We start from the raw sequence: 14533 nt of genomic DNA on the forward strand, positions 1-14533 counted from the left end.
AAGAGTTGGACAGAAAATTTTTCCTTCCAGCTTCATTTTTTTCATATTATTTCCTTCAATAATCATGCTATTATCAAATGGTAGCAAAGAATAATTAATAATTATTATTACTCTGCCCTGGTTCAGGGCAAGAAGCCAAAGTTTATAAATTTCTCTATTTTTATAAATAGGTGCTCTGCAAACAGCATAGAAATAGGACATTCAAATCATTTTAGTTTTTGAGTAGTTTTTGAGATGCCTTATTCAGCTTATCATATTACTGCTATTTTTTTTAATTTTTCCATGATAATATTTAACTGCAATTCATCCTGAGCCTAAGAGCATTTTTGAAATTGTGGGAAAAAGGGCTCAAGGTCAAAAGTGAAGGAATCGAATGTTTTCCAATAACAACGTTTGATTGATAGAAAAATTACTGATCAGTTTTGCAATTAGCTTGTTAGGCACAGAGAGATGGAGTCAAACAAGGACAGGTTTGGCCATTCTTCTCACAGTCTAGGGAATGGACAAGGTTCAATTTTCATAAGCTTGGTGCTGTCAGGAGCTTCCATAGGACTGTCCATGCAGACACAACTTTGGCCACTTCCCTTAGTCTTTGAAGAGAACTATGTTGGACCTCCATGAGACCAGCAAATGCGCTTGGGAATCAATAGATGATATTTGCGGGAAGACTCTATCTTCCATGCAGACCCTACAAGAGCTTTCAAAGGGAGGGACTCTGGCTGGGACAGTTAGTCAAAGCCTTTTGAGCAAGGATCAGGTTTACAGTAAAATGGACATCATGATCAAAGACCACATCCTGACTGGTGATAGCTTTAGCAAGCGTTAAATGTCAGGTGTGTCTCTCAGGCCACATGCTTGCCCATTGAAAAAGGCTTGCCCACAAGCCCTTACCACAGGTGGCAGATTCTGAGTGTAGAAGGATGGCTTTTCCTCTACTCCTCCTGTCCAAAATGGGAGACTTATGTGGTGAGCATGTTGGTAATGTATTTTCCAGAAGTCACATCTGGAGACATAGCAATAACACCTGCTCTTCAGCTTCAACAGTGTAAGGCTATGAGAGCCCTAAAAAATGACCATGAGCCCTGCATGCTTTCAAAGGCCTCTTGGTTGCTATTGCTGCCGGCAGCCTTGCTTGCTAGGAATCAGAGCCTAAGGAGACCAGGATGGCATATATGGCTTCTCAGTGGACTCACAAACCAAACCTTCTGCATGTAAGTGCTTAACAAGGGTGTCTTGTCAGCTTGTGTGCTTGCTTGGTTGGTCACAGAAGGTGCTCATGGTCTTTATTGTCACTTTTCCCTGATTCACTAGTCTGAGTTACTAGTAACTAGGAACGCTAGTTTGGCTGATTCACTAGTAACTAAAGATGAAAAGCCTGAGCTGTCCTAAACACATGAAAGACTGTTACCTGCTGCCTTCAGTCTAGAAAGCTCTTCTTCCTTCACACACTAGGCTGACTGCAGAGATCTAAGCATGGGCTATATGGTAGCTGTCACAGCATCAAAGCTTCTTCTGACACTTTTCTGTTTTTGTTTTTCATTTCTGAAAAATTTCTTTTTCTGACTTCTGTTTCTCTTCACCACCTCAAAGTTTTCAGTCTTTCCTTAACGGCATGCAGCTGCATTTGCATTCCAGCTTTGGCCCACATCTTGCAGATGTGTGCCTGTGACAGATTTATCTCCTTTCAGACAGAGCATCCCTTTCCTTAGGTGGGTAGGATGTTTGCTTCATCCAGCAAGACCCTTGAGTTCCTTTGGTATGCTCACAAAACACATGTGAACTCAAATCCCAAATCCCAGACAAATGGACTGCATATTGCAAGCTAAGCTGGATGCCCTTAAAGATGCTATTAATAACTTTATAAGTAGTCATAACTCTAAAGGTGGTGATAGATGAACTTCAAAATGGACTAGAACGACACCTTTTGCTTTGGGTGTTTTGCTCAAATTGTTCAAATATCAGTGAAATCCTTTTATTTGTTTGTTTTTTTTTTAAGTTGTGCTTCCCCAGGGCTGTCCCAGCTGCCTCAACCTTGTTCCCTTTGATTGCCAACAGAGGCATTTTTCTTCATTTCCAAGCCTAGATTTCTCTGCTTAGTCACAGAGAAGGTCTGCAGACCACATGTCTAATGGTAAACCTTTTGTTGGGCTTTCTTTGGTGGATGGCTGGGGACTGAAATGACATTACTGGTATGTGTCTGTTTGTTGTGCCCCAGAATGAATATCCAGGAGTTAGAAAAGACAGTGATTTTTTTCTTCAAAGCTGTTTGCATAATCAGGGTGTCAAATTTCTAGTTTCAAAGTGACTCAGACCTTGAGGAGCCTAATTGAAATATTAGAAAGTGCAGTGAAGCATTGTGCAGAGCCATGCCATCGAGCTCTCTCTGAGCTTGGTTGCGGTGTGAAAATAACACAGCATATTCCCGCATTGAGGGGTCAGTGTAGATGCCAGTAAACAGTTTAGCACAAAAGGCAAGACTGGTTTTATGCAGCGATGGTGTTTGTGCACCAGCTTCTTTGCTCAGTGCAGATCTACCAAAATCTCAGTTCAAAGCAGCAGGAAATTAATGCTAAAACTGCTTGCCATGCATGTTTTTCAAAACTTTTTCCTGTGACAATGAGCATGTCCAGGTAAAGTCCCTGGACATGAGGCACTCTGTGTTGAAGAGCTGGAAAATGTGTTCCTTAAGGAAAAGATGAACATGGACAGAGACAGTGTTGAAGCTGTAGAGGGAGAGAGTATAGCAGATGGGATAGGGAGATCTTGCAGCCTTTATTTGAATACCTATACTTCTTCTGGGATTGTGCCAGATTTGGAGGTGCATCTGTAGCCCAGATCAGTTTATGTTTCAGCCATAATGAGTTGGGACGATTTCTACTCTGATTTCTATCTCTCCTCTCCAAAGCCACTAACCAGTTGCTGGAAACCCTGCCAGTGTTCCCTTTTACAGGTATAGAAGTAGAAATTCATCTCTCCACTTATACTGCCATGGAACTAGCATATCCATAAAATGCCATCTTAACATAAACCTGACAAGAGCAACAAATGCTGCCTTAGTCCTTGGGCAGCAGTACAGAATTAATCTGCCAGCATGCTTTTGAACTATATAGCTTTGATCATATTAAACATTGCTGAGTTCAAAACCATCACTTTCTTTTTCCTATACGTATGTCCATAGACTGAGAGCAGGCATTAGCAAACACTTTGGGAGACAGGAATGTGTCAGATTGGTACTAAGAATGCAGGCACTAATGCAGCAAATAAAAATACATATGAAGGAGGTATTAAAGTGCACAGAATTCATGCAGTATCTCTAAAAGGCAACAGGACCATTGATGGGTAAGAGAGAAGTTGTTTTTGGTGGGTTTGAACAGATGTCAGGGAAGTTATCTCAGGAGGTAGCTGCTCCACTGCTTAAATCCCTAGCCTCAGCATGCTCTTCCTGCTGTGAGTATAGCACAAGGGCTGTCCACACAAGGTTGATAGTGAGACATAGGACCAGGACATGCCCTGCATCACTCAACTGCACGTGCTGGTTGGCATTAGTTGTGTGACACTGTCCCGAAACTGCTCTGACTCTTTGGTGCCAGGAAGATGTGACATGCATGACATGAAGTACAGAGCTTGCAGCCCAGCTTGCCCTGGGAAGCTGGAAGGCAGCCACAACTCTGGTTGTTGTGATAAAACTCTGTTGTAAGGTATTCAATTGCAGGAAAGGCAGGTAGAGCCAGGACTTGAAGAGAGATAGGAATAATTTTGAGGAATTGCCTAGAGAAACCAGGAGAAAGAATGGAAAGGGAGAGAAAAACATCAATATTCTGTGGAGAAAGATTTCTCCATTTACAACTGAATGCCCATCTCAAACTTTTTGAAGTTCATCTGCTTCTGCAACGAATCAGAATATATAGCATGTGGATGAAGCCATACACTCCTTCTGGACTAGTGCTGCATCAGTGAGACAGGTTTGGGGGATTCAGCATCTGCCCTGTGTACTTTTATCTATGTCCCTGAGCTCCATGAGTCAGGCATAGTTTGGGAGCTGGTCTGTGATTCTCACTCATGAGAGACTCACAAATAAATACTTTGTGGTCCTGATCCCCAAGACACAGTCCCTGTCACAACAGCATGACACTCATGCATAACTGGTACGCAATGAGCTGGCACATCCCAAATTCCAAAATAACTCAATTGGGATAGGCCGTGAGAGCCTAGCAGCTGTGTTGTGTGGGAGACTTGTTTAATTTCAGCTTTCTTCTCTGTCCCTCTCTGTCAACACTGACACTCTCTGCACATGCTTCCCTCTAACAACAGTACAGCAGTTTTCCCTGGAACATCCTGCGGATCATTGTAGGGATAATAACTTTAAGAAGCTTGCCATACACAACTGCTCACTGTCGCCTCAGCAGCTGCTCACCACCCTGCAATGCTTCTTGCCATTCTGTCTACATAGTGACTCTTAGGAGAGTCTCTGCTAGTAGCAGCCAGCCCATCTCAACCTTTTCTGTCTGGTGCTTCTAGCAGGTGAGAAGGAAGGAAATAGGCAGAGGAGGAAAGGAGTTTGACTGGCTGCTTGAAGACCCAGACAAAAAAATAGAGCCAGAATGATAACATTGCAGGTGCCTGGTTAAAACGAAGCACAGAGTAAATATATGTGTGAAGCCTTTAACTTTTTTTTTCCATTCATCACAATGCACTTTTAATTTCTGACCTTAGCCTCAAGAATGGTGCCAGACTTGTTCTGTGATTTCTCCCCTTTTCCCCCTCCAGATGTCCAAATGGATTCTTCGGACAGAGATGTTTGGAGAAACTGCCTTTGCGATTGTACATGCCAGATCCTAAGCAAAGTATGTTTGAAGACAAAAAATGCACCACACTACTTAAAACCTCCTGGGCACAACGTTGGATGTAGAGTGGTCTAGTCAGGGATGGTTTTTGATATCAGCCTTGGGCTAGGGCTTAGGGACGCAGGTAAGGGCATAGGCTGAAAGCAGATGGATAGGCGTCATGGAAGGGATCAGAAGGGGCCTCGATTCAGTCTGTTTGGATGTCATTTTGCTATCTTGTTTCTCTCTTTCTGGTTTTCTTTCTTCCGGTAGGTGTCCGATCGAATTCACAGGAGACCGGTGTCAGCATTTCGCAATGGTCAGCTTCTCCAGTATGTCTCTTTCTACTTCTCTCTTTCCCTGGTTGTTGTAGCTCTGTGTGATGTCCTTAAAGCAGGTTCTTCTGTTCTCCAAGAGCCCTGTTTCTGTCTTGTGTGCTCTCAGCTCTGCTTGGCCTTAAGGGGAGCTTTGACAGTTGCCAAGATGAGAATTAGGGCTCTTGTTATTGCCCCATCTGTTAGAATGGGTTCTGCTTTCATTTGCAGTTGAACACAATGTTTCTTGCTCTTTTCATGCAAAATACATATAAGGCACAAGGTTAAGTGGTGGGCTATGTGAGAACAGCCTGTGTAATAAGCTGTATCTGCTAGTTTTGCTGTCTCAAGATGGACAATGTTATGCCATGCAAGAGATTTGCAGTTTCCTCTGATTCTTGCACAGGGGATGAGTGAGTGTCTCTGTACCAACTGCGGAATTGCAGCTAGGGCTGTCCTGAAATCTCCTCTGAGGTGTGATTGTGTTCCCACTTGCAGAATCTAAACCACTTTGTACAAGTGAAGTTTTTGAAAGTTTGCCTGGAGTCAAATCCTGGAGCACATCTAGGGGCTGAGATGTACAGAGTCCCAGAGATGCTTCAGGAGGCTGCCAGTGCATCGGTCTCCCTCTCCTCTGCCCTGGACTGTACTGGCAAAATTTCCTGGATGGGCATCTCAGATTGCATCCCTCCCAGGCATAGAAGTGTTCCTGTGTCTCCTGGGGAGGTAGAACAGTCATCCATATGGGGTTACACCTGACTTGGTAAATGCAGAGCCCCTGCATTTAGTGCTCTCTGGCATCTAGTCCTCAGTTTCCAGGAGCCTTAGGTCTTCAGAGATGTTTTGCTTGTAGGAGGTGCTTCCTCCAAGGGAGATATTTTTTGCCAGGTCAATATTCAGGCAGGGTCCCAGCATCAGGGACATCCTTGTGCAGGTAAGGACTAAGCCAAAACAAGGCACAGCCATCTGTCTGCAGTTACAACAGAGGCGATCAGCCACAGTGATCATCTGTGTGCACACTATCTCTATGCTGGTCACTTGAATTACCACCAGTAATGCATAAAGAGCCTTTAATTAGTGGGAACCTGAGGAGAAAGCCCCCCCTGTCCTACCCCATGAGATCTATGTGGATGCCAGCCCCCCTTCTCCTACCCCTCTTTAAATCCTACAGTACCTCATCCAGAACTGGCAATAGCAGGAGTCCTGTTATCATGGGCTAATGAGTTGCAAGGGTTGTTAAATCCACTTCTGCAGTATATACAAACAAGATGCAAGTGGGCTTTGTGAGCCCGTTGAGAAAGCTGGATGTTTTTATGTTGGCTTTTGTTCCAAATTATCTTCCAAAGTCGAAATCTCAATTGATTTGTTTTTACAGACTAAAACTTCCAAATGAGCTTCTTTTTAAAGTGACAATACAATATAGTAGGTTTTGATCCCTTAGCCTAATCTAAAGGGTTTCCTTTCCATTCTGTACCCCAGGAGGTCAACTGCCACACAGCTTTGGGAGGCTCACCATGCACTGCACTGCTCAGTTGAAGTTGACTTTGGCGTGTCTTGTAAGGTAGTCTCCAAAAGGCTCAAACATTATCACTATCATGCCACAAAACCAAAAGAAGAATGATTTTTTTTTTTTGTCAAGGGAGTGCTTATCAGATCTTTAATGGTAAGAATAAATAGTATGTGTTTTTTTTTTTTCTCCAGCCTGCAGAATTCAGCTTTCTGTGGAATGAGGTTTGTTTAAATTATATTCATATGTTAGTGGAACAATGTCAGCTTTAAAACAAATGTATGTGTGTCTTCTTACCTCAATTACTGCTTTAACCAAAGGATAGTAAGGTAACACATCTTAACAATCCAGGTTACCTGCCTGAACTTGGATAAAAATAATTTAAGATGATTCATATCTGTTTATAGCTGTTTTCACTTTCAAATCACAGTTGGGTAACATTTGTAACAGCAACATTGCAGAAAAAACATGCACAGGGCTTCCTTGTCTTCTAAATAGGAAAGGCACTTCCCTTGAGTCTGGTTTGTGTCTTTAATTGATGATTAGAAGTTGGTGCTGTCTCTGCGATTCTCTGTCTGCTTCATCCCATATGGGTTCTGACCAATCAAAAGCTGAAACAGATTAAATCAGTTAGTTCTATGGCAAATATAATAGCTCTGTCCTGATTCATGTTTCAAGAACAATGTCAGTCTAACAAATACCTGAAAAGTGAATAGTGACAGTGCCCTGCTGTTGTATTAAATACATTTGGGGGAGTTTATGTGTTCGGGCCTAAATTGGCACTTTTTGGTTGTGGAACATAAATGTTAAATATCACATCATGGCTGTCAGCAGGTATATCCGGGGGCCGATGGTGAGTCTCTTCAAAGAGAACTAAATTTAAGATGTGGTTCTGATAGAATATGGCAGATGTTTTGCAGAACACTGGCCAGTGGCAGAGATAGTTGCATTCCTCCCAGCATCGTGCCACATGTTGTATGCCTTCTAGCAGCAACCTCATATCTCCATAGTTTAAATTGATACTCAGTCTGTGCAGATCTTGTTCAGTTAAAACTCTGGGTGTTCAGGATGTCGCTGTCTATCTGGCAGGGAGCACGGGAAGTGTTTTTCTCTTATTGCCAGAGATGCCTGCTAGACTACTATGATTATGAGGACAAAAAAGTAGATGTGCTTAGATTGTTTTTGTCAACTTTCTCTTTGTTGCTGTTACAATCATATGGCTGGTATCTACTGTCAGATATTTTAGGTATATACCCTACTGCTTGAAAAAGAAAACAAAATGTTAAAGAGGATTTTTTTTCCAGCTGTGTTTTTACTGCTTCATTTTCTCCCAGATTGGTACAGAGGAACTCACTGGGAACTGTGTTATTGTGCTGGCTTGGAGACCTCGCAGTCTGTCCCAACTCAGCCCTTATTTGGATGAACAGCACTTCACTTTGGCAGGAATTTGCATGAGCAAAATTCAAGCAAGAATCTCAGTAGTTCATTCTTATGTGAATATACAGAGTTTACATTTTACTTTGCTTGTATTATAATGCATATATAATGTGAAATGTGTTGAGATACTGGAGCAAAAATGTGAAGCATGCTAAAACACCTACTTATGTGAGGAAATGGATGCACACTGCAAACAGACAACATCGCTCTGGCCTAGCAAGGTACAACTTCTGATTAGAGCTGTGATGCCTGACTGTGTCAGCTCTTTAAGTCTGCTTTAATGCTAAGTCTGCAATACTTTATGCCACTATGATGGTCTGTTTCCCAGCAAGACTCATAGCATAGGGACGTCTTAGGGACACGTTCTGTTTTCTGCTGTAGTGGCTCTGTGCGTACACAGTTGGCTACCCCTGGTCATCTGGTAGACAGTAACATGCTAAGCTGCAGCAATGCAGTTACAAACCTTTGAGCTACTGACCCATGCTAATCACATGTCCAGTGAGAATGGGCAGAGTCTTACAGAAGAACTTAAGGGTGTTTGGTTTATCACTGGTCTGTTTTACTAGCATATGATAGAAGGCTTCCCCACATTCATAAAAATAGAAAACCCAAAAGAAGGAGGAGAGAGAGATGCCAAAAGAAAAAGAACTTCATATCCATTGAGATTAAATTAACTGAAAGTAAAACCCATCCTGACACTCTGTTAAGCCTCACTTGGTCCCCTGTATCTGTATGAAATGCCACTGACCACACTGAGTCTCTGTACATTCCACTATCCACCCAAGAAGACCTGTCTGATTAAGACTGGAAAATAAAGTTGTCTGGGCTTTAAATAACCTGTGAGATGAAAGGGTTACTCTGTAGAGGCTGTAAAATATAACTGAGAAACATTTAAGAAACATTTAAAGCAGTTTTAATTTAGACTGAAGGAGAATTAATGTCTGTGAATAAAACAGTGGTTGCCTGCAAATACTGCATAAAACAGGGACTCTACTGGTAGATGAATATATAGGAAACTATCTCTATGAGTTGTGAAGCATTAAATCATCTTGCTAAAATATATATTTTTTCATATCAAGCACAGTACGCTTCTCTGTCTCGACACAGGTGTAGTTAATTATTAGCAGAGTATATATATGATGGTACATGGCCATTGAGAAGGGGATGTATGCAGCTACAGTCATATCCTCTGCTAGTTTACAGGGCTTAGATCTTGCAACGCCAATGTAACCAGAAGGCTGTGTGATCATAGCTCCGAAACATGGTCTTAAAGCAGGAATGTCCCCTGGCTCAAGCTACTGTGCCGCCTTCTGCCTACTGAGAACATACTTCATAGTCACTGTGTAGGGACTGGCACCTCAACAAGAGAATTCAGCTAATCCTTCTCCAGGGCTGCATCGGGATGAGATTTCTCACTATTCAGAGATGCTGAGGGCGATGAGAATGGATTTGAAGGTTTAGACATCAGATATCTCTCCTAGAGCTGCTGAAGATCCCTCAGCCCCTCAGTGGAGGTACACACAGAGTCAGGTCACAGGTATCTCTCTCAGGCTGTCCACTAATGGGAACAGAAGTTGGATACACTGACCTGTTGACCCACAGTCTGAATGAAAACAGAGCACTGCTATCTAGGGACTCTTTTGCAACCTAAGTGGCTAAAGTTTCTGCTCTGAAATTAAAAGCTCTAACCTTCAAGCCCAAATTGCTCTCTTAGGTATGATTATTTGGCTTCTAAAGACACCAGAACAATGCCTGCAGCCAATGGGCTTTTAGTGTCAGGGGATTCTTCCTGTGGGCAGTAGTTGGATTTACACCAAAGTCTGATTTCCTTGCACAGGGAAATCCAGTAAAAATGGCTTTTTAAAGAATAACACAGTCTTTAAGTATACTCTTCTCCAGCCTTGGCTTTAATTCTGGTGAACTGCGAATTGTCTCAGCCAGTAGTAGAATGTTGTCTGTGGTATCAGCCCCTGATTCATTTTTTTAAGCAACTGGAAGCAGATATTTTTCATTTATTTCTTGTCTATATCTTTTGGGATACATCTTCCCTGAAGACCAATCTTAAACAATATTTTGGAATTCTCACGCTTGCAGTATCCATACTTAACAAAACTTCTTGCCCTGCTTAGATTTTCTGTTTTTTGGTTTTCTTCAGTGTCATTTCCCAGAGAATCTCTTAGGGTTGTGGTCTTTTCCTTTGCTGTGAAGTCTGCATCTCTGCTTGTGCATCTATGTGAAAAGAGAAGCTTACTTTGAGAATCAGGGAGCCACGCTGGTGAGGCATACCACAGAAAAGGAGTGAAAATTAGACCTCATCTTATGTCGGTGAAGGAAAAGACACATCTTTGACACACCAAAAATCTTCTGAAGGTTGAAGCTAGGGACTTAAGCACCAACTTACCTCTCCAAGATAACTGGCAGGTTTTCTTCTGCTCAGAGACCTCTCATACATACATCTAAAGGAAAACTGGTCAGAGGCACCTGAGTCATTATTGTCAACCTGCTGTGGTTCCATCAGTTTAAGCTGATGTACATTTCACAGTTTCTCCATCCTTAAGAAAACTGGGTGAGAGGATCTTGCAGTTAGTTAATTCATTTTTAAAAAAAATCAAGAAGTCTTACATGTTGCAGAGTTTTCTGTTCTAGATCTGGTCAAGATCTAGAACTGTAGGTCTCTCTTCTCTCTTCTCCAAGATACCTGTAGGTCTTTCTACAACCCTACATAAGTCCACTGATGAATTGCCAGAGGTCAGGTTCTCTAGTAGAAAAGATTCTGTAAAACATGTGGACATCTACTTCACTCCTGGTAGGGCTGCAATACTGAAAATAAGACTGATGTAAACACTGCTATTCCCAATAGCAATATTTGTACCTTGCTTAAGTCTCCACAGTTGGATTCTATCTGCTTGAGATTGTCTGTTGGATATGAAATTTCATCTTAACTTTTCTATTTATTTAACTCCAAAATAAATGTCACTGAGCTGGAGGAGAAATGACATTGCATTAATCTTCGCTTTTAATGAAATATTTTCGTTTTCTGCTTTATGACCTAATTAAAGTTGAAGTCTGTAGGCTGTCTGTAAACATCTTGAAATAGAGTTGGCATATTCAGATCGAACGGAACCTAGCACATTCTCCATTTCTACTCTATATTTCATTCTTTCCTCTTACAAATTTAGTTTTAATTCATAGTTAAAGACTTCCCATTAGTCTGCTTTGGAATCTCAGGGTAGCTCTTTCTCTTGAACTTTGGACTCCCCTAAGAACCCATTATTCAGGCATTAAAACACTTTTTTACATGGAGAGAGACAGCTATGCTTATTGTATGGTACTCAGTGTGTGTACAGGTCATTTCCCTTTTGTAGGCATTATAGATTCTTTCCAACAGTAAAGGACAGGAATGGGTATTTCTGAGATGAGAACCAACATCTGTTATTTATCTTCCACCATCCTGTCACTAGGTGTGACTGTATAATGACCTCAACAGTAAAACTCCTGTACTGTCATAGGATTTCTTGTTGATCAGACATCTTGGTTTTCCCAAACGTCATTCCTTTTTAAGGAAATTGCTTTCATAGAACCGGTCCAACCAGGAACTATTTTTACTTGCAATTTCTGTCTTGGGCTCTTTGATCCATGTTACCTTCTATTTTATACATTTCTCAGATTTGGGCAGTTGCCCGGAAGCATAGACTACCATTGCTGGAAGAGAAATGGAATCCCATGTTCCCTTGGTAGCACACAGACTTGGTCCAAAGCTTTCACCTAACTATGTGTGACAGTAGAGCCATGGAGGTTTCTATCGTATGACATGTTCCTTGTTCTTCTTATGGATTTTGAAGTCATCAGGATTTAACTAGAGAGATGTTGGTGCTTACCCAATCATATAAATAAGCCTTTTGTCAGATGTCTTTTGGATACTTGCTCCTCGTATTACCTTATCATGTTGAGGTGATATGTCCCCTTGAGCAGATATATGCATTAGTTTAAGCTTTGCTGGGACCAAGGGAAGGTGTAGATCCAAATCACAGCTTCTATGTTCACTTCATTTATTCAGCAGTAATTTCTTACTTATTGATTGTGATACCATGCAAATGACAAACAGAAGAACTTCTACTTCTCTCTTTTTCACTTACCTTTCTGATTCTTTCTCAATTGCTTACCCATCTGAACTTTAAAATAATATTAAATAGCAATTTAAATTCCACAAACATTCTGCAACTTCCTTTTAATGACATGATGACTACTGACCACTTAATTACAGGGTAATGACTATGACATGTTGAGCTGGATAATTACAAAGGGTTTGTGGTTTTTCATAACAGGGTTGCTGTCTCCTGATCTGCAATAGAGGTTACACATTGGGATCTACTAAAGTTAATTACATGCCAATCTACAGGAGCTTGCTATATTGTCATATATCTGGATCCCTAAGGCTTGCTCAGTTGTTTTTACTGATATGGTACTGGATGAGCTAAATGGCTGTCCAGTTAAAGAAAAGATCAGAGAGTTTGTGTCCCAGGCAGTCCATGTAGTGCCCAAACCTTCATTGCTGCTCAGTGTCCTTTGTCCCCAGGCATCATGGCATTATCTTGGATTGCTCTTCATGCTTTCTGGGAAAACCTGAACATAATTTATTTTGTTGGTCCTTGGGTGCTTCTGTCTTCACTTTTTGTGTGTGTGTGTGTGTGCCTTAGAGCATGCTGTGTGACTCATGTAGCCATCTGAGTGACCCAAGCAGTTTTGAGGAGAATAGCTTATGGGATAGCTGCATGTCTTAACCGGGATCTTAGGCAACCTAAAGTCCGTATGAGCACAAACTCAGTCTTCTCAGTCATTTATTAAGGCGACATCCTTCTAAATCACCCTATAAATCTACAGTCTGTGACAGTCATTCTGAGTTTTTACTCCTGTAACAGTGTTTTAGTTGAAAGATGTTTTCATCAGTTCGTATTTTAAAACTGGTGAAACACATTACAGAGCAAAACACAGTCACAAAGTCACTGTGGTTTACATAATCATATATCCTCCTCTTCAATATCCTTTCCATTCATAAAAAAATTATAGTTTGGGATTTAGCAATAGACAATGGATGCATAGGTCATTCCTTGAAGGGATCCAGAGCAAATACCTCTTGGCTGTTCTTCAAGCCCTGCTTTGAATAACTGAGTGGTACTCAGGGGTTTTTTTGTCATCTTTCAAAATATTTTCCTTTTTCTCCCTCTCCCATGCTCACAACTTTTCTCTGTTGGATAGCCTTCTCTCATATGTAGATCTGTTTAAACATTTCCAAACTACTGGCCCAGTCTTCTTTTGGATCAGCACAGAACAGAGTCTGAACTAGCTTTTATGTACAAAGAATAACATAAATACTACAGTAGTGCATTTAAGAGGTCAGTAGAAACTGTTTATTTTGCACTGACCCCTGCACTAAGAAGAATCCCTTCTTCTTTAAGTCCAGCATTTTCTGAAAGGTTCAGAAGGTACACATGCAATCAAATTTTCTAAAAATTGTATCCTTGTTATATCCAGACAGAGCTGACTCTGTGGAAGTAACAGAATTTGAACAGTCTTGGAAATCCCACTGCAGTAGAGGGTTGTCAGCCCCAGCTCCTCATCATGACCAGAGAGCATGTGTGTGTAACTGAGACAAATGGTTGATACTGTAATAACAGTAATATGCCAATTTCTTCAGCCTGAAGATCAGGTCTCAGTGCTGTTTCACTGTAATTGATATGCATGCCAGCATCTGGATATATTGATTCCAGTGAAACTTGTTCTCCTGAGCTTCCATGTTTTTTACCAAGTGACGTCTTGTGGTTTTAAAAAGTCATGCTCAATATGGGTAAACCATAGCCATTAAGGAGATACCCCTCTGCTGAATGGCAGAACCACAATGACATTTTGGAGCAATTGCAGTTTGAGAGCTGGGGTCGTCTTGGTTAGGCTCTGTCTGTTAAACCCTCTTGCAGAGCTGGATTGTAACATATTCAATAATATTGCAGTTTCTTTGCAGAAAAGACAAAACTTTGAAATCCCAGACTGCATTTGGAATATTTCCTCCTTGGCTCTCCCAATATGGAAGCCAATAGCTGCCTGATGCCCAAGAGAAATTCCTGAGTAAGGAAAGGACGTGTTTCCCAGGACATGCATTCATATATGAGTGATTATAAAAACAAGACCTGTAGCTGTGACTGAATGACAAGCCTTATTTTCAAAGACTTTTTTTTCTGGAATAATTTTCTGCTTGCCGTTAAGTAATTGTTTTGCTCTTATGGTCATCATTCGTAATAGAAGAGCAGCTTAGAAAGAAAGGTTATGGTGGAAATTACAGTGGCTTCCAGTGTGGCTCCAATAATTCCTTTGCTGTTTGGAGGAAACAGACTTGTCATCTGGGGGAATTTTCTGCCAGAAGCCTTGAAGTACAGCTTGTCAATCTACAAATCGAAAGA

At 41.3% G+C, this 14533-nt stretch overlaps 1 protein-coding gene across 4 annotated transcripts in view; it reads left to right on the forward strand.

The window, feature by feature from the left end:
- Positions 1 to 14533, forward strand: part of NRG2 (neuregulin 2) — a 166964-nt gene that overhangs the window by 137066 nt on the left and 15365 nt on the right. For 3 of the 4 annotated variants that reach the window (XM_088522682.1, XM_088522684.1, XM_088522686.1), the window contains one exon: positions 5097 to 5155. In XM_088522682.1, the coding sequence (XP_088378808.1) occupies positions 5097 to 5155 (59 nt within the window). Of the gene's footprint in view, positions 1 to 4767; positions 4845 to 5096; positions 5156 to 14533 lie in introns of all 4 variants that reach the window. The other variant, XM_088522685.1, reaches the window with a different exon arrangement.

Source organism: Tinamus guttatus, unplaced genomic scaffold (genome assembly GCF_059628265.1).
Source record: "Tinamus guttatus ecotype Peru unplaced genomic scaffold, ASM5962826v1 Tinamus_guttatus_pri_ptg000155l, whole genome shotgun sequence".
NCBI lineage: Eukaryota > Metazoa > Chordata > Aves > Tinamiformes > Tinamidae > Tinamus > Tinamus guttatus.